Source organism: Akanthomyces muscarius, chromosome 3, assembly GCF_028009165.1.
Source record: "Akanthomyces muscarius strain Ve6 chromosome 3, whole genome shotgun sequence".
NCBI classification, from domain to species: Eukaryota; Fungi; Ascomycota; class Sordariomycetes; order Hypocreales; family Cordycipitaceae; genus Akanthomyces; species Akanthomyces muscarius.
The window spans coordinates 209369-229626 of record NC_079243.1 but is presented as its reverse complement, the minus strand read 5'-3'; the positions used below and the strand labels follow the sequence as shown (position 1 = coordinate 229626).

The window sequence follows — 20258 nt, the reverse complement described above, 5'->3', positions numbered from 1 at the left end:
TTCGGAATGCGCATTACGAGGGCGGATCAAGGGGGGCGACATTTACTGGCGCAGAGTCCCACTCGGGTACAGCCAAGTGCCGAGCGCACAGACGAAGATTTGCCTGTTGATTGGCTAACTCAAACTGAAAATAGACGGCATGAAATAGTTCTTGTTTCAACTGACGCGTTCCTAGGCCCACGTAAACGAGTCGATGCTAAAGGAGGTTTTCAAACGTGCTACAAATCGGTTTGTCCATAAACACGAGCCAGACGTTTTCAAATAACACTTATACTACAGGCTATACCCTCTCGTCCTGGTTCCTCAACCCAGTCGTCTCAGCTCCTCTTTTGCCTCTACTCTGCAGAATTCCATCCCAGACGGCCCGGACTAATGCGCAGCCATGGCGACGCCTGCCATTATCAACTTACCAATGATGATCCGAGACACCTCTGGTGTTTGGATGTCGCCATCTCTTGAAACATCTGCCAGTGGTATGACAACACCTACGGAAGCAGATGATCATGGGGGGTCTTCTAGTAACGGCACAAAGAAGGACTCGCCGGCTGATCCTTCGAATGCTGAGATTGGCGAGACTCAGGACGACACGCCGCCATACCACATTTTCACGAAGCGTCAAAAATGGATTATAGTGTGTCTAGTCTCTATGGCAGGCACCTTCTCCCCACTCTCGTCAAATATATACTTCCCTGCGATAAGTTCGATTTCATCAGACCTCGGTGTGAGCGAGGCCGACATCGCCCTCACAATTACAGTGTATATGATTGTGCAGGGCATATCACCGTCCTTATTTGGGGCGATATCGGACTCTGTAGGGCGTCGCGTCACGCTTGTGACAGCTCTGGTAATATACACTGGAGCAAACTTGGGTCTGGCCTTTACCTCGAGCTTCCCGATGCTGCTGGTTCTCCGGGGAGTACAGGCAGCCGGATCCTCTGCAACCATTAGCATCAGCGTGGGCGTCATTTCTGACATAGCCTCGGCATCTGAACGGGGAGGATTTATAGGAACTAATGCCGGGATGAGGTAAGGAGAAATAGGCCCGTGTTGAGGAGGCGGTCACTAACAGTACTCTAGGATGGTTGGTCAAGCGATTGGACCTGTCATTGGCGGTCTTCTCAACAGCGCCTGGGGTTTCCGCAGCATCTTCTGGTTCTTATTCTGCCTAAGTATCCTGGCTCTCGCCCTTCTGGTAGTTCTACTGCCAGAGACGCAGCGTGAAATCGCAGGCAATGGCAGCAAATCATTGTCCGGTCTCCACCGGCCCTGCATCTTCCTGGCCAGACCGCCCAATGTGACAGGTCCTGCTGCCACATCTTCTCCAAACCTGCGCCCTTTCAAGTTTAAGAAGGTGGTTCAACCCTTAGCACACGTGTTTAAGAAGGATATATTGATCCTTCTCTCATGGGGTGCAGTGGTATACAGTCTATGGAGCATGGTGACCTCGTCAACCACAACGGTCCTGCTACAAACGTTTCCCAGGCTAACCCAGTGGCAAATTGGTCTCTGTTTTCTACCCAACGGGATCGGATGTGTCCTCGGCTCTCTTTCCACTGGGTGGCTCTTGGATAAGACTTTCAAGCGCGTAGAGGTGGAATACCAGAAGCAGCACGGCTTACACTCCATCGACGGCAAGAAATCTAAGGACTTTCCATTTGAACGCGCTCGCCTCCCGCTCATGCCATACTTTAGCTTTGTTTTTATCGTATCTTTGGCTCTATACGGTCCAAGTTACGAGTTTAACGACCTGAGGAGCGAGTTTGCGCCAAACCTCATCGCTTCGTTGGGTTCGCAGTTCATCCTTGCATTCACTGCGACTGCCGTCTTCAACATCAACTCCACCATGCTCATAGACAACTTCCCTGATGGTGCGGCCGGCGCAACAGCGACTAATAATTTGTGTCGATGCCTTCTGGGTGCCGTTGGTGTCAGCGTGATACAACCCCTGATCGACGCGGTGAAGATCAGGAACGCCTTCTTGATCCTGGCAGGTGTTGCAGTCTTGTTTTCGCCGCTCGTGTGGGTTCAATGGAAGTTGTGCGAGAAGTGGAGGATGCAGAGACAGCAGAAGTAAGCAAGAGCCTGGTCACCTGGCAATTGCGCTGAGAATAATTACATTGACTTTGATGAACTGTATATTTCATCAACTTAAAATTAGCTATAGACTGCTATAGAATTGCGTCACCCTCGGAAATGGATATATGGCCATGTTCAAGTGATTTACATGCCGCCCAATAAATATTAGATACTGCTGAGTAAGATGGAAAACCACAGGTTTTGTCACCTGGCCATGTTCTAGCTAACGAAGAAGTCAACCTTATTGACATGCGTGTTCGCAGACAAATCGACCAGAAGCTGTAACACCAATGATTGCTATTGTTGTAGTGAAAGACACCGGCGGCACTCCATTCTCCGCATATGATTTCTAAATTACGTGTAATTGATAAGAATCGCGGGAGTCAGCATTAGCGGTGTTGTCTCCACCCCTATTTACATGTTGAGCTTCAACATCATCGCGACGACTATCGGTATTACCAACACCAGCCCAAAATGCCCAATTTGCGCTTCGAGGACCCCGTGCCCAACCTGCGCCTTGACCAAGCGGCAGGTAGTAATATCGAAATGCAAGAAGTGCTGTGAATGTGCCGATGAAAAAACCAGAAATAATGTCAAACCCATGATGTTGAAAGTCATACCACCTCGAACACGCAATGAAGACAGCAGCCGCAAACGGGACGAACGTAATAACGTATAGATATACCGGCGGGGCGGAAGCTTGATCTCTGGCTGGTGATACCAGCCTATTGTCTTCGGAAATTTCTCGGTAGTCTCGCCGGTGTGCAAATGATGCAACATTTGAGCATCTCTCGTCTACCACAGGCTGAGAGCTGCTTGGTGCCCTAGAACGAGATGTAAAAGCGTTAAAGTACTGTCCATGGCCCTGGCTTAGACTGTGTGGGAGGAGCGGAACCCCAGTGTTAAGCTTTACGGCAAGTACAAGAGAAAGGTACACGAGCCCAGAAGCGGCGGCTGAGGAATGTCCCGATGGAAAGCTGCGGAAGCCCTCATCAACAACGGTTTTTGCAGGGTTCTGGCAAATTTCTGCCGACACCAGTCGGCTATCTCTCGCCGTATTGGCGGTGGCGCCCACGTGGTATTTTGCAATGTTGGCAAGATCAGGCTGGCATCGACTGAGGAGGTTCGGGCGCGGTTTTCCCATGAGATTTTTTATCCCACTGGTAAAGAACCAGGCGGTCACAAGAGAGAGTGCGAGGCCTAGCCAGCCCGCATGCCACTCCCATAGCTTGTGTTTCCATAGCACAGACTTTGGGGTGACCTTGCCAGCCGTCGGGCCAGGAACGAAAGCCATAGCGAGAAAGAAAATGATGGCCGCGGGGACGATGATGGATACGACGAAGAGCACAGGAACCGATATAGTGTCATAGTTCTTGTACGGAAAGTCGATGTCTAGGTCGTCCACGTAAAATGGCCGTTTATTTGGCGAGAGCTTGCCCACAACATAGCCCAAAACACCGAAAACGATAAGCACGGCCCAATCAAGCGCGTATGAAGCGGTAAGTATCAGCGCCATGCTGGCTCCGTTTGAAGATGGTCGACTGATTGCGTCGGAGAGAAATGAAAGATATTGAGAAGTGGTCGCGGTATTTACATAAAGAAAGTCAAGAAAAAAGGAAGTCTGCGGACATGTGGGTGTTCGGCCGATTTATGACGTGCCCTATCACACTCTAATTTTACAGGATATTAAAAAAGTTTCAGCCTCAGAAGGCCATGAACAAGGGTAGGTGCGAATGTGGCACCTTCTACGGAGTAGTACGGAGTAATTAGTTAGCATTCAGCGAGGCCTGTGTCGATCGCGCTATGCGCCAGCGCTACGTCATTTGTACGCTTGCTCTTCTTTCTAATGCGATTTTTTTTGGAAATATTTTGCCAAACTCAGCTGGTACCTCAGGTTTATGCCTCGTGCACCATCGAACATAAACACAGGCACTGACAAATGGCACACATCCTGTATCTTCTTTAAATCGCAGGTCGTTTCCCTGCTACATGGAAAGCGGCAAAGATAATGAACGAAAATATGTGTGGCGAGCCTCTGGAAAGTGATGTGGAAGGTACAAATAGTAAAATAGACAATACTATAGTCAGATTAATGTTAAATCCTCGCTCCTCTCATGATAGCTCCCTTTCCTTGGCCAGATTATCAATGCATGCGGCTGTAATAGGTAGAAATGTATGCGTAGAGTATAATGTAAGAGCCACTATATATGTCAGCTTTTAGGCATACTAGGAACTGTAACAGCGGGAAGCGTACATGAAGATTAGGCCGACAAAGGCGACTGCTGCTAAATTAGATTCCTCTTGCTCCTTGTCTTCAGGCGGTGGCTGCGGCTGACCGAAGACTGGCTTTTCGACCTTTCCATCCATAGCCTGCAGTTTTAGGGCCAAATGTGGAACAGCCTGGACTCCTCTGTTGTCCTATTGGCGTATGGCGGCTTATTCGATGCGTTCAGTCGCTTGAATTAAATCAAAAGACTTGGGGTTATTCGGGATCGCTTGGAAGTGGCTCACTCCAAGTGGAATATGCGACTGCGGAGGTAAATATCAAAGGGTAACTTACCAATGAGATATAGCGAAAGACGCGCGGACAATATGGGGCTGCTGACAACTACATGGTACTTGACTGGCTGAGCGATGAACGGCAATACAGATTCTGGACATGACCAAGTTTGGAGATGGTGTGGCTTGCGCATCATATCCTTTACAGCGAGTCGCGAGCGGAGACATGGCGCCCTGGTCACACTCGGGTATCGACTGCGACCTTTTCTCTCATTAGTGGCGTTCCAGCCAAGGCGGAAAAGCGGCAAGGAAATCTGCTACCAGTGTAGCCCATCATTTAAGCGTAGCACAGATGACGCGTCCTGCCGTGTCATGTAAGAACATGAACGGCAAAGTGCCGTAACAAGCCGGCTATCCGTCTTGGCGCCAACTTTGACACTTCTGTCTCAGAGTGCTGAGTTAGAAAAATTGGAAAAGGTTGGCTAGTTACTGGTAGCTAGCGATTCTGTGCACCCTTCAGTCTCTGTTAGTAGACGAGATTGCCCCACACCACCTTCGTAGCTCTCCCTTGAGGTGCCGGTCTCAGTTGATACTGCACAACTGGTGGCACGTCGTAATACTAGAGACAGGTGGCGTAGTTAGTGGCCTAGATGAGCGTGATGATCTATAAAAAAACTACCTATACCTGGTAAAAGGCTGTTTCGGCAGATTACAGGCCACTATAAGTCACCCGCCCCACGTTAGGCAGGATATTTGTGAAGTACGCGATCTAGCTAGCTATCACGATTAAAATGCGTTTAGCTGCGATAATGAATGCGATGTGGTATTGGCACTAGTAAGAATGCCGATACTTCTATCAGAGTGTGATCGCCTCGGGAATACAGTACCTTCCTTGTTTGTCTCTTAGCGCTCTATGTGACCCAAACCAGAGCTTGCCAGCCTACGCAAGTCCCAAATCAGCTTGACTAGCCCATAAGTACTGCGTCCAGCCCAGGAAGGTTTACGGAATTCTTGCTCTTTATGCAATCACCCTTTTGTGTAGCCGAACATATCTAAGCTCGCCAGTTCGCCTATCCTTGCTTACCAAACCACCATCCTCGTTTACTCAACCACCAGCAGAAGGATATGCTCGGCATCGCGTTGAGGCGCCTCAAGACATAACGCCATGAGACACAGCAGCATTATCATCAACATTTTGCCCTTGCTGGCTGGCATGGCTAATGGCCGACCGCCACAAAGCTGCATCCTGGGCAAGTGCTACCCTGGCGTTGAGGCTTTTTTTCTGGGCTCCCAAGACCGTATCTACCATTTCTGCCAGCAATTTCTCAACTCCAACAACCCATACACGTCTATTGCAGGGTATGGTGCTGCTGCCAAATGCCACGGTGACTTGGAGGCCCTTGTATTGGATTGTAAATGCGCTACGGCCATTTTCGAACACGATTGGAGAAGCTTCTCTGGCACCATTGAAGAGCTTCGTTCATAGAGCATAGACATATATTTGGATAGTTGTGGTACAGTCGTGGGTAAGCGCAAAAGGGATGCTTTATCTCATTGGGCTGGCGTTGAGATGTAGCCTGCTGGCAATACCCTACCGGAGGCTGAGAGCCCTTAGGTTGGCATAAAAAGCCACAGGGAGGCAAAAGCCTAGACTGGCTCCTTCAGGACCATTGTGGACGGAGATTTGAAGCTGGATATCTTTCGAAACCAGATTTCGGCCATATTGTCGTCACTGCCAGATCACGGCCTGTTTTCAATGCCCGGGTGGGGGATATGTAAATGTCATCACCCAATGGATTTACTGCATAAATGCAGTATAAAGAAGCTTCCTCTACTCCGTATTGATACCCTGGTTAATTTGCGTTTGTAATGTTGTGCTTTGTGGTATGCGGCTGTCTGCCCTGGCACCTAAACTATTTCCGCCTGATCTGCATTTGGCTGGAGAGTCCACGGGGCTGGCCGCAAACAGTCGAATAGAGACATTCTGACACCATCAAGGTTCAGCAACGCGTGCTCCCTCGCTGCCTAAACTCATGTGACATGATGATTACCTGCGCCAGGTAGTCAAAGTTAGCGCCAAGGCGGGTGGTCGCATGTCACGGCAGTTTGCCGTCTCTTACATGGGGACGCGTCATCTGCGCGCGCTATGCTTGTTTTAGTACGTTTTGGGAGCGGCAGGTGGGCAGCTACACCATAAGGCTCTATGATGATGGGCTTTTGCAAATTTCCTTGCCGTTTTTTCCGCCTTGGCACGCCACTAGTAGGATAAAGGTCGCAGTTAATATCCGAGTGTTGACTAAGGGCGCCATGTCTCCACTTGCGACGGGAGCTGACGCGACGGGAGCTGACACAAAATAGGTCTCGCAATTTTATGGCGAACCTGCTGCAAAGGGTATTGCGCGCAAGCTACAGTACACCATCTCTGAACTTAGTCATGTCTAGAATCTGTATTGCCGTGTATCGCTCGGCCAGTTAACTACCATGTAGTTGCTAGCAACCCCAAACTCTCCGTTGAGTCTTATGGCGGGAAAGTTCGTATGTGTTCCAGAAATCCCGTTTCACATAATACACAGAGCGGCAGAATCGTATTCGTATCCACTCTAGGGAAGCTGTCGTAGAAGGGGCTGCACAATAAATATAACAGCGGGAGAAGGAAAAGAGTAGGTATGTGCGGAAATAATATTTTTGAACATGGAAACCCCGGTTTATCCGTTATTACAACAATGCCAGAAGATGCCTGTCCAAGAGGCTTCTGTAACGTGCTTCATTTCAGCTCATCAACATCTTTGGAGCCGTTGACTAGTCAGTATCTGCTTCACTAACCCCCCATCCCAAAAAGCCTTCAGAAAGGACATACCTTACAAGATTCCTATCTATATTGCTATTAAGAAACTAGCGACCTGATTGTGGACAATATTCAACACCTCACGGGGATCATCTTGCCCTGCAAATCTGTCCAGGGTTCGGAGAGCCAATTCCACGTAACTTTGGCCAGGCCTGGTTCAGACGAGCGTATCACTTGTGCCCCGAAGCAGCAAGATACTAAACTCGGAGAACAACGGCGAGTTTTTGAGCAGCAGTACGAACCTGAGCAGCATCGTCGTGCTCTTACCGGATTAACACTATATCGCCGTCGGTGTGCAGTGGAGAGCGCATTGGCTGTCGTATTCCTGAATGCGCCGCAGAAGAATTTCAATACCAGGCAAGGACGGAGGCTTTTCCAGTCTCTGAACGGGTGTAAAACGGTTGCAAATTATTAAATCACTCGAAGACAGTTGTGTTTGATTCATGGAAGTGATCGAGCCCGGGTGAATATCCATGTCCTGCACATTCTGGATAGAGACGGCTTGAGGCACTCGCATGGTAGCCACTGGGCTCGTCGATACACGACCCGGGATCGAAGACTGAGCAATGTCTTGCACCTTTGGACCTTTGGGTCTGTGAAATTTGGCGAAGAGGTCCTCCCATGTCATGTGGTGATGACTTGGATGACACTTGATATAGATTAGCAAACTTTATAGTAAAGCTCTAACTATGAGATGGAGCGGGTGACAGAAAAAGAGACAAAATTCAAACAGTTATATGTAAGCTCCAGGGAGGATTACTTACAGCTACTCTCCGGCGGCGACAGCCGGAACAGGCACCGAGTTGTCTGATCAATGCAGCTCGCGACCTAGCCTGCTGTGAAAGAGGGCCTCTCCGTCTTCTGCTGGTTCTTCGGTTGTTAGAGATGTCAGAACCGTCTTCGATGGATAAAGTGGACTGATGCAAGGCGTTGGCTCTATATGAGTTTGTGGTAGTCTCAGAGGCGCCAGCCACGACTAGGAAAGCCGTGTCATGGTGCAATAATCTGGAGGTTTTGCAATGCGCCCTCTTTAGTGATGATGAGGATGTCAACTCTGGGCGTTGAGTATACGCTGTCGATGATTCCTTGTATTGGTACGTCATAGTAGGTAGTGATGTGGGCAACAGAGGAGCCGCATGGTGTGTGGCAGCTTGCTGCTCGAAGACTGATTCTGTTGATCGGTGCGACATTGGAGTGGCGACTGAATATCGAATAAAATGGCCACGGTAGAAAGAGCTTCAGTCATACTGCAAATCGACGCCGTATCATTACGTCGCCAAAATAACAGTGGATTATAAGTTGTGAGCGGCCGATGTTTGGCAACGTCGCAAGTGTTCAAGAATGTAGAGTTGCGCCAAACCGTACTTGCTTTTGATTGAGTGCTCGAGTTGCAGTGCTCGAGTTGGATATGCTGAGTGAGCTGACAAAAGCAATGCAACGGCAGCCTGGGCATGGGGCTGGCTACGTCTTATTGACGACTGCTGGACGCTGACGCACCGCCGAAGTGGGAAAATAAGCACAGAAGCTCCACATGTAACAAGGATAGAAAAATACGACATTAGAGAACCCAAGCTGCAGCTTCTTAGTTTTGCTCCGAAACTGGTGATCGACCCAAACGGCTTTTGAGACGGACGAGCGTTGTTCAAACAAAATTCCGCAGGGCTTGCGATTCCCGAGCCATTTCCCAGCTCGGTTCGGCACTTCAACATCTTTCGGGGTGCCCCGGCGGGCTGATGTTTTGGGACGTCAAGTTAGCTTATATTGTGTAGTCTCTGGTTGGCTCCTTGCCGTGGTGTCGCCCCACACAGCCCGCGCGCTGCGGCTGAATGATAGATAAATACAGTTACTGGTACGTATTAACATGACAGGGTTCTGAGGTCTAAAAAGGCGCTTGATTTTTAGGTTTTTAATAATCGATTGAGATGTTTCCTAGCATGAAGACTTCCTCCCTGGTGGTATTGATGGTTTTGTCGAATAACTACCCCACTTCTTTAGTTTCCCCGAACGCTTTAGCCTTCAATCTGCGTTAAGCGTACGCATATCGTTTGGTTCATAGTTAGCATCCCCCCATGCCCGCTTGGCAGACTGTGACATCTGTCCGAGGCTCGCGCCACTCTTTTTTAGCAAGTGTTGTATAGGAGGTAACCGCTCTACGTTGCATCGCCCTTCAAGTTTGGCAACGTAGTTTTGGAGGTCGTCGATATACGCAATAGAGGCCTCGACAGTATTATTAGAATTTAGCAACGGTTTATTCTTGAATGTACTAACTTGTATAATCTCCAACTTGAATGCGCCATGTAAAGAAACCGGCAGTTTAGCTTTTAAGACGTCAAATTCTTCATTCAACTTAGCCCTCCGTCTCCTCTCAATTAGTTTGTGTGCAGTTTTGCGAGTGGGCTGGCGCGCAAGTTTCGGACTGTGTGCTGGCCTCAGTACTTCGCTCGAGCTAATTTTCGGCTCTTCAGTTGATGTTCTGTCGCGAGCATTTTGTTTCCCCGCAGCCTTTGGCTTGGTCATGATGAACTTTCGCGGCCGCGGCGTATCAAGGAGCAGCCCACTAGGTATAACACCCCGACTCTTTGAGCTTCGCGTAGCCATAGCGTATTATCGCGCAAACTGCTACGGCATAGACGATACCGTTGTTTCGCTACCGTGACGTGCCGGAAGCAAACGCCCTAGTCCAGTCATTGTTATATAGCGAACAAAACGGGGGGACCAGCATGAAGGCGTTGTTGACAGCTCTAGGGTTATTATTGTCTTAGACAAACAGGGCAGCTGGCGCCACCGAAAGGGTGATGCTGGCAACAAAGCTATCCTGCTTTGCCGTCCGATCCGAAATGACGCCTTGGGCATGTCCTTCTCTTTACCAATGGGGCTACTGAGTATGCTATCACAACGTACTCGCTCGGTTAGCAGCCCTAGACCACCGCACAAGAGAGTATCGTCATTTTCGGGGCTTTGAGTCAATAATCACTCCGAAAGGCGCCACTCAATTACATGCCAATAACCTCCTGTTTGGGCTCCATATTCTAGCAATACTGGCTAGCGCGCCTTCGCCGCTCACGCGGCCGATTTCGCACCCTCTGTGCTGCATTGGTGTTTGGCTGTCCTCATACCTGGGCACAATAACTTGTTATAACCATGGTTATTGATTATAACCATAATCATCTCGAAAATATGGTTATAATAATATGTAACCATCTCGGCGCCTTGGCATATCTTGGCAATATGTTGAGCGAAGATTTTTTTTCCCCAAAGCTCACATCCTAAAATTAGCTACAAATGCTTACCCTCGACATTGCATCAGAAATCTCGTCTAGTCTTGCTTCTAGCTCCCCAACACCGTCTACACCGGCGACGCCATTGCATTCCAATGTTGTGATAAAGGCAGAATATGTCGGCAAACCTAATACGGCCCTTAAATCGGGGATCCAGTGTCGAAAGCTGTCTACCTGTAGGAGATGCAATTCATGGTCGACAAATCATCGGACGAGTGCTGTCTACCGCATCCGGCGGGACACTTACAGCAGATTTATTGCAAACTTTTTGCTTCAGAAATTTTCACAAATAGACTAGATCGCCCATGTGCGTGATTTGTACAGTAATAAATAAAAATAGTGAAGAAAGAATCTCTATATACCTACCACAGTTGTCAGACGTCATTAAGAGAAAGTCCATAGAAAGCCAAAAAGACAAAACAACAAAGAGATGCAGCCAGATGACGAGAAAAAAAGCTAAAACAAAAGAAAATAAAAAGATAAGGTTGGCCATGAAACGAATGAAGAGGATGAGGAAGAAGACGGAGCCAGCGGCAGCACCAAAGATAATAAGCTGTTTGCCAAGTCGGCCAAGTCTGGCTTGCAGAGGGGTTTCCTCAATATCCTCTCGCAGCGAGACAAGCGTTCGTCCGTATGTAGAGTTGGCGCCAACCGAAGTGACGAGGTATTGGCTGACGCCACGGCAGATGGTGGTGCCGCTGAAGAGGAAAGGGTCGGCATGGGTGGCGTGGATAGGGTCGTGGTCGTTGGCAAGGGTTTTGTGGACAAGTTCAGTTTCACCAGAGACGGATGATTCGTCCACATGCAGGCCAGAACCTTGGATGAGGACTCCGTCGGCGGCAAGGACCTCGCCCGCTTCGACGTGCAGAACGTCGCCGACCATGACATCGTAAACGGAGACATGCTGTATCCTGCCCTGGCGCATGACAGCAACATCTCTTTGCAATTTGCGTTGATTGAGTTTCTCGAATTTGTGGTTTTTTTGCCAGTCAGTGGCAGCGCTCGCAAAGACAATGACAAGAATGGCAACAACAACGGTGACACCGTCTACCCACTCGATGTTTGAGTCTTTGGTTATGTTGTCGACGGACCGGTAGATGCCAATGGCAAGAGAAATACAGGCCGAGATTGTAAGCAGGATGAGGAGCTTGTCATTGAAGGCAATCCACATGAGCCTGAGGAACGATTTTTGCGGTCGTCGGGGTAAGCGGTTGGCTCCATAGATGCGGCGGCGATCGATGAAGCTGTTGTCGTGATCTTCTCCGATTCGAAGCGAGAGGCCCTGGCCGATGGACCTGTGCGGCAATGACTCTTGAATATGGGGTTCACGATTGTCTCGAGCAGACATAACAGCCTCGTCAAAGGAGAGTGTGCCCGTCAAACGGAATTCGTCGGCGCTGAGTCCAGCGGATGTGTTTGCGCGGAGGCCAGTGGCAAGGCCGCGAAGGCCGCCAAATACCTCGAGGGCAGTAAGGTTGCCGTATGTCAGAAGCTTGTGCAGCTGTGTTGTTGAGAAAGCAAAGGGGCTGTCGGGGACAGCATCTTCGGATCGAACATCACGAGAAATGTCTTCAAACGAAGCTGGCGCAGCGACAGCATCGAAATTTCTTCTATGGTCAGAGAGCTGCTCATGGCTCGAGGCCGGGCCCGGGACCGGTGTGATTTCGTCCATGGCAATGACAGCATTCCAGCTTCCTGTTCTGCATCTGAGTCCTCACACAGATGGCATGGTCTACGGAAGCAAAATTGAGGAAAAGGAGGAGAAGCGAATGGGACAGGGAAGAATAAAAAGGCAACGGTTGGCAGTGCGCGAGAGTGCGGTACAGTGGTGGGCTGGTGGTAAAGCCCAGAAGCGCAGCAAAAGTTAGCTGGGGAAGGGCGATCAAGACCCGCGACTGATCCCCTTAGCAGTGCGAAGGCAACACCAAGGTCACTTGCAGGGTTTGTAACCAATCAGAACACGCGCTAAAAAAGGTACTTGTTTTTATTAGGCAGGCGTACTATGATAGAAGTACCAGCATTTATCCGAGTTACAAAGAGCTACATTACATTCCAGGCACCTGTAGCGACTCTTCGTGATCTTCTTGTTGCCGCTTATTGGTGCCAGCGCAGGCCGATTTTGACGCTTTTGACTGCTTTGAGTACGTACTTGACGATAGGTAACGCCTTTACAAGCGAGGCACGCCGAAGGATACTTATGACGGACACGATTATGCTGTGCAACAGGCGTAATCTTGTCGCCAGACCGATATCTTTGACGTGATGCTCCGTGGCGACTATACTGCTCGATGAGGGCGTCAACAAGGCGCTGGCGCCACTCTTTTTGACTCTTGGAAGGTGCAAAATTCGTCGCCTTCTTCTGTATCAAGAAGCTGTTGACAAGAACAGTCTCAAGAAGGAAGGTCCACGCAATTGCGTGCCAATTACCATAGCGAACACGGTGGTCTTGACTAGACGAAGCTTTAAGCTGATCGCCAATATCAACAGCGCCCATAAAGTCATTATAAGCGGCTGCAAAAGACGGCACAGAGAGTGTTTTTACTGCCTCGTCACCAAATATTCGCTGTATCGGCCGTGCTCGTGGCTGCTTAGTTGTCGGGCGGCGCCGTACGCGTTGTTCGAACTCATCGCCGGTAAAGACAGTAGTTAACATTAATACAAGCGCGTTATCTTTCCAGGCAATCTGGTTGACCTAAAACAACTTAGCTAGTAATTTCCTAATAAATTTGCTTTGTATTTACCTGGTTATCTGGTGTTGGCACAGCTTCAATCTTATTATGTGGCCAAAGGTTGTGGCCTTTGGTATCGTCCTTCTTCGCTGTAACAAAGCCTTGATAGATGCCACAATTGACGCGCGCAGTGCCTGTGGCACCGACATTCTGCTGCCGGAGAGCAAGGAAGAGGCTCGGAGAAGAGAAGAGGTTATCTAGGAAGACATGATATGTCGAAATTGGCAGTGTTTTAACTAGGGAGACGACGACAGCTTGTGTCGGGTTAATTCGTATTGCCTCTGCGGCGAGGCTCCTGCGCTCACTTGAGGCTGCTGGCTCCTGACCTTCAAGATAGTCAAAAGAGTCCTTCGGAATATGCCATAGCCAGCCTAGGAAATACCCAGCTTCAGCGATAACCCAGATCTTGAAGCCTGTAGGAGTCGGCTTATTAGGTATTGTAACCTTCTGTTTCGAGCGCCCCGTGAAGCGTATAATACACTCATCAACAGCTATATGTGTGCCTGGTTTATAGGGGCGAAGAGAGGCTTCTTTAAGCTGGTCTGACCACTCACTAGCGATACAGAACGGGCGAGGAAGAGTCGATTCTTCGGCGTCGCAAATTCGAAGTTGACGATGGAGGAGGTGGAAGCGATCATATCTGATATACTGAGTAATTGGATGTATTGGACGATTCGTTACGCCAGAATAAGCTTTCCAATAGTCTTCAAGTACACTTTCTGCGTGGATTGATATATAAATCATACATGCTAGCCACAGGAAGACTTCAGATCGCGTAGTCGGATGCCACTGGTTGATGCGCGCGTTCTCTTTCATCGGCCCAGCTGGCCCCCGTCTAGGCCCAGAATTCGTGTACTTGACCCATGAATCTATTAGCGAATCACTCATAAATTCCTTGAAAAGTGACAAAGGCGTCAGGGCTTGATGGGGAATCTGGGGCTCGCGATCGGGCACGCGAAGTGGCTCAAAAGACGCGCCGGTCGCCTGGACTGGTGGTTGGTCTGGTCGGTATGTGCTATCGGCCGGTTGCTCTTCCTGTGCTTCATCTAACCGGATAAAAAGCTCCGTATCGCCAGAATAAAGTAGAAATTGACTTTCGCTACCGTCCATTATAATTTTTATTAATTCTTTTATATGATAAACACTGTAAAAGGCGTTTTGTTATGGTTGGCAGATACGTAACTCGCAAGTACCGTGTCTAAAGTGGGTCTACTCCGTAGTGACCTTGGTGTTGCCTTCGCACTGCTAAGGGGATAAGACTATTTTGGCTGGGGGTGGGTGAAACTGCGCTGTAAAAGGCCCCAGAGTCCCAGACTTTGCAGTGGTTTGGTCTGGTAGGCACACACGTAGCACATCAATGGCCGCTCCCACTAAGTTAGCCAGGCCACTACCGTAGCGGCCGCTAAAGACGCAGGCAAAGCCAGTCACTGACGAGGGGCCAGTGGGGCAGCGGCCACAAGACAACATGCGCACATGGGGATGGGGCATGGGGGGGGGAAGCAATTGGGTCCTCTAGGTACTATGTCGGGCGTTTTTGTTTTTTTGATGCATTTTGCCTGGTATACCTGGTATAGTTTGGTATTGATCAGGCGTACTGGGGTTTAAGGCAAAACTTTTAAACCCCTGTCATGTACCTTTTTTTGACGCTAGGCTTTTTTTAGGCTTCAGTCTCCCTACGTACTAATTTGTATATATGACTCCTTTTTTTTCTTCAAAATTCCTGTCATAGCAGCTAGTCAACCAGTCAGTCAACAAGAACACCCTTACGATGCCTCGTACGCAAGGAAAGCGTACAAAACACTTACTAAAGATGACCGATATCGTGTACGTACCCTGTACTTTGATGGGGGTGGTGTGTAGGACCAACCGAAATCACAACTCTCCTCTGTAAAAATTCTTCCACTTTTGCAGCTGTTAGTGGCGGCGTCTGACCCGCGGTTTTGATAGCTATGCGCTAGCAAAACCTAGCAGCCACAAAAAGGAGAACTTTAGAGAGTTCATATTCCTCTTAAGCCGCGAGTCTCGCCACAAAATAACCCTTTAGGTCCTTCTACAAGGACCAGAGGAACATTTCACATTTCCTTCACACCATGTCTGGCTGTTGAAGGGTTTCCCGGGCTCTGGGCCTTATGGCTAGCACATGTTTTTCCCCTCTCCTTTGAGAATACCTGGCTAGTGTCAAGGGGACGGTCAGCTGCAGGTAGGATGGGGAGCACACAGGCGGCTTGAATCAGTCTATTGCTACGGATAGGCACTCCTCAGGTAGGGCAGGCTCTACGTACAAGACGTAGCTCGAAGAGCTACAATCAGAAATCCACGTAGGACTCAGCTACACGCAGAGTCCAACGCTTGATTTGATTTGATTTGATTTGACTTTTTTGATTTTTTTTTTTTGATTTGATTATTTAACGTCTATGAGGGTGTAGCTCTAGGGTAAGCAAAGAGACGTGCTAGCTATGCTCTACGGATGATCGTGCCACCGTTCCGATTAGCGTGACGGGACGCGCCCGGAGGCGCGCCCACGTTCTCACCAGGGGCTTATCACAACAGTTCTATGACGCGATTCTCCTCCTATAGCAGCAGCTGCGCGCCAATCGAGACAGAACTGCTTCTTCTCAATTGGCAGTTTTTGCTGTAGGCGGCTTCCGTCAGCGGAGAGCTACCTGTGCTGTGTTATAGCGTTGTTGTGCTGTTAGGCTTGTTTGGCGCGTGTTTCCACGTAACAAAGGAAATATTACAGATGGTTTTACAAGCAGTTGTCGCTGCTTGGGCGATTCGTTCGTCTCTTAGTCGCCAGCTAAGAGCGCCTTCCGTACCCTAGTATCGCTTGTTGATCTTCGAATAATAGAAGTCAGCAAGCTTTACGTAGGTTTGGAAGGATCTACCTAGGTATCTCCGTATCGCAGCTGCAGGCTCGGGGGTCAGCCGAGGCCTGAGGCTGTGGGGGATCTTCCTGCAGTAGAAAAGATGAGTTGGAGACTTCCGGCGCCCACATGGGCAGTTGATCACGGCGTCTTCGTGATTGAAGCGCTCGTGGTAGTCGGCGAAGTCTCCGTGGTGTGTCCTCGCGGCTAGGAGATATCCTAGCTGCCGTCGTTGAAGTGTCAGCTCGGGGAGCTTCTTCAGTTCCGCTTTCAGTTGGAGTCCGTGATAACTCTCGCGGTCAACTGTGTCCCACCAGCGCTGAAAAGCAATGGGGAGTAATCTTCGCATTTGGCGCTTGCAGTGGGAGACTGTCGGGAGATTGTCTCCTACCGGCATTTTTGCCCCTTCCTTAGCGAGCTGGTCGGCCAGCTCATTGCCTTCGATTCCGGTGTGCCCTGGGCACCATCGTACACGAATCATGCCCGGATGGGCATCACCTGTCTTCTGGAACTGGCGGAACGCCAATTGTGACGATGGCGGCGCCGTCGCGCCTATGCAGTCGATCACAGAGGTGTTGTCGATGCAAACTGTGATCCCTTCCACCGGGCGCTGACGCGCAAGAGCAGCGCGGAGGCCTTCCACGGCGCCTTTGATCTCTGCATCAAACACTTCGCCCTTGCCAATCTGGCCACTTCCTTGTGCAATGAGCTGCTGCCGCCGGTAGACAGCATATCCAAAGCCTGCTGTATCTTGTTCAGTTTTGGAGCCATCACTATAGACAACCATGCCCGTCTGGGTCTGGCTCCATTCCCGAATTCGTTCCGCTTGGCGTTCCTTTGTTGGGCGACGTTCCCTGTCTTCTGTCCAGATGGCGCTGGAGAAACGCTTGGGAGTTAGGCGCGGCCGCTCTGCCGCTGGTGCCAGAGCGGCGTTGCGGAAGAGCCTGATGCTTTTCATCGCTGTTCGCCGTGTCGTAGCCGCATCGGGATGTGTGGCATGCTGGATCTCATGCTCTTGCTGCACGATACGGTGGACAAGCGGATGGTTGACGTCAAGACGTGCCCAGCGGTTCGCACTTCGCATCGCAAGCTGCTCAAGGAGTACTTCTGCTGGCGGGATGCCAGCTTCCTTCCAAAGTGTAGTCTTCGGCGTTGTCTTCCACGAGGGTAGGATCATCCGGCAGGCCGCTGTTAGTGTTTTCTGGATTATCCCAAGATGGCCCTTTAACACTCGCTCCGAACCTGGATACCAGACGTCCACTCCGTAGAAAAGAGTTGGCATAACCACTGCTAACACGGCTTTTCTCGCTGCAGCGGCTGAGATGCCACGGATGGTGTTGCTCATGCTTCGAAGGTGGTAGATGATGCTCTTAGCTTTCTGTGCCCACTTCGTAATGTGAACCGTGAAGTTCAGGCGCGCGTCGAACCAGATGCCGAGCCATCGCAATGCTGGTTTTGGTAGGACCGTCCGATCTTGATGCTGGATGGGCGGTAGGTTGCTTCGCTTTTCGTTCGCAAAGTGAATCACTTCTGTCTTCTTAACGTCGAAGGCGAAGCCTTCTCTCCTACCCCATTCCTCCATCGCGGCAATTGCGGCATTCGCTTGGGTGGTAGTTTCGTCCAGCGTGTCTCCAACGAAGAGCATGGCGGTGTCATCGGCATAGCCATATCGTTGCGTAGCGCCAGGGAGCATGTAGAGTGCCGCTGTCGCTAGCAGATATAGGATCGGCGAGAGAGGGGAGCCTTGCGGGATGCCACAAAGGAGCTCCAGTGCTTCCGCGGTGGCGTCCTCAAAGCGGACGCTTGCTAGCCTGTGTGCGAGGAACATCGCAAGCCAGCGGATGAGGAAATCCGGCCAACCTTGCTTGCGTAGCTGTAGTATGAGCCTATTTCGCAGTATGGCGTCAAAAGCCCCTTCTACATCCATTGTCACTAGCGTGGCGACTTTCTTCTGCTTCCTTCTCCGTCGTGCTTGCTCCACGTCATGTGTTAGCGCAGCAGCAATGTCAGTAGCACTCCGTTGGGGCAGAGCGCCCGCTTGGTTCGGGTGTAGTATCTTGTGCTTGATGGCTAGATAAGACATTCGTTTAGCAATAATGCGTTCCATGCCCTTGCCTAAGCAGGAGAGTAGAGAGATCGGTCGCCATGCCGATGGGTCCGTGAGGTCCCGTTTATTCGGTTTTGGTATCATCACCACCTCAGCTGTGCGCCATGCGCTCGGGCAGTAGCCTTGCTGTAAGCACGCATTGTAGATGTTTGTGACGAGATGTCCTATTGTTGGCCAGAGTGTCTGGAGCATGTTCACTGTGATGCCGTCAGCGCCAGGCGAGGTGTTACCGGTGCTGAGGAGCCCAAAACGGGCTTCCTCGTAGGAGATCTTGCGGTCGAATGGGATTGAGGTTTTTGGTGTGACAGGGTGAGACCAAGGGTCTGCAATATCATCGTTAGCTGTACGACGTGCCAGTTTCGCCTGGCCTAGGGCTCGAGCTTTATCCTTGTTGGTTGAGAAGATCTGCCCGTCGACCTGAATAGGAGGCGGGGATATCCGCTGCCGAGGCTTCAGCCAGCGTGTGATTTTGTAGACGTCACCCGGCGCTGTAATGTTTGCTATAATTCCACGCCAGAAGTCCCGCTGGACACGGCGAACCGTTCTCTTGAAGCAAACGCGCGCGCGCTGCGTCTCCTCGCCCGTAGGGTTCTCAGTCGTGCGCCAGAGCACTCGGAAGTCTAGTAGTGAATTCGCACACTCTTCGTTCCACCAGGGATTCTTGCCAGCCTTGTGGTTACTTTGTCGATGGCCGCAGGTGCGGGATTTGATTTGACTATTACGTCCGTTGGCGCCCTAGGGTAGGCTTTTGGACGTGCTATCGAGCCTTCTACGGATTAATGTACAGTTGTACCCGCTAAGTGGGCCCCCAACAGAACGCGTGCCGCGCCCATGTTCTCACTGGTTGCCCCTGGAATACTTTTCCTGTTGTCATCCTCCAACTGTAGCAGTTTCGCGCCCAATGGCATATATCTGTCTGAATCGATACCCGTCAGCGGGATCACGATGATGCTGGCGTTATGCGCCCGCGGGTGCAACCGCGAGCGCGTTTCGCCAACAACTTTTGTCTCCTGGTCTTTGTACGGGGACCAGCGGGAGCCCTGCTGTCAGTGGCGTATGTCGCCGAAAACAAAGGAAATGGAGAACAATTTAACGAGTAGCGCAAACTACTCGGGCTGGATACTGTACAGAGTGCGCCAGGCTTGTACAGCTACAAAGGGTTACATGCGCTTGTTGATCTTCGAATAGTAGAAGTCGGCAATGCGCACGTACACTTTGTAGGATCTACCGAGGAACTTCCCTATTGTCGTCTCTGGATCGGGTGCAAGCCGAACCCGGAGATGGCCAGGGATTTTCCTGCAGTAGAAAAGATGGGTGGGCGACTTTTGGCGCCCGCAAGGGCACTCCAGTGTCGCCTGTCCTGGATGGAATCTCTCGTGGTATTCCGCAAAGTCGCCGTGTTTTGATCGTGCAGTCAGAAGATAGCCGAGCAGGCGGCGGGGAAGGCTGAGTTCCGGGAGTTTCTTCAGCTCAGCACCAAGTCCGAGCATGAGGTACTCCGTTCTTTCAACCGATGCCCACCAGGCTCGGTGATCAACTGTTATTTGCTTCTTCATCTGTCTCTTCCTATACGAGACAGATGGCAAGTGTTCGTCTGTGGAGAGCGTAGCGCCATGCTTCGCAAGTTGGTCGGCCAGCTCGTTGCCGAAAATGCCAGTGTGGCCAGGCGACCATTTGACTGAGATCAGGTACGGGTGTCTGTCACCAATTTTCTGGAATTCTCGGAAGCATGCCTGCGAAGAATCTGCCGCCGTCGCTCCGATACAGTCGATCACGGACGTGTTGTCCATGCAGACTGTGATTGGCTCGAGGCGGCTGTTCTGTTGCATGGCTGCTTTTAATCCTACAAGCGCGCCGCGT

General features: G+C 50.4%; 3 protein-coding genes across 3 annotated transcripts; 1 reads left to right on the top strand and 2 right to left on the bottom strand.

The window, feature by feature from the left end:
- Positions 1-382: 382 nt before the first annotated feature.
- LMH87_001413 (uncharacterized protein) lies at positions 383-2074 on the top strand (the record flags this gene model as incomplete). Its single annotated transcript, XM_056192683.1, has 2 exons — positions 383-1026; positions 1078-2074. The coding sequence occupies 2 exons, from the start codon at positions 383-385 to the stop codon at positions 2072-2074; spliced, it is 1641 nt and encodes a 546-aa protein (XP_056049795.1).
- Positions 2075-2921: 847 nt separating this feature from the next.
- On the bottom strand, positions 2922-3592 carry LMH87_001412 (uncharacterized protein; the record flags this gene model as incomplete). Its single annotated transcript, XM_056192682.1, has 2 exons — positions 2922-2951; positions 2999-3592. The coding sequence occupies 2 exons, from the start codon at positions 3590-3592 to the stop codon at positions 2922-2924; spliced, it is 624 nt and encodes a 207-aa protein (XP_056049794.1).
- Positions 3593-10981: 7389 nt separating this feature from the next.
- On the bottom strand, positions 10982-12370 carry LMH87_001411 (uncharacterized protein; the record flags this gene model as incomplete). The annotated part of the gene is made up of 2 exons (XM_056192681.1): positions 10982-10992; positions 11065-12370. The coding sequence occupies 2 exons, from the start codon at positions 12368-12370 to the stop codon at positions 10982-10984; spliced, it is 1317 nt and encodes a 438-aa protein (XP_056049793.1).
- Positions 12371-20258: the final 7888 nt, after the last annotated feature.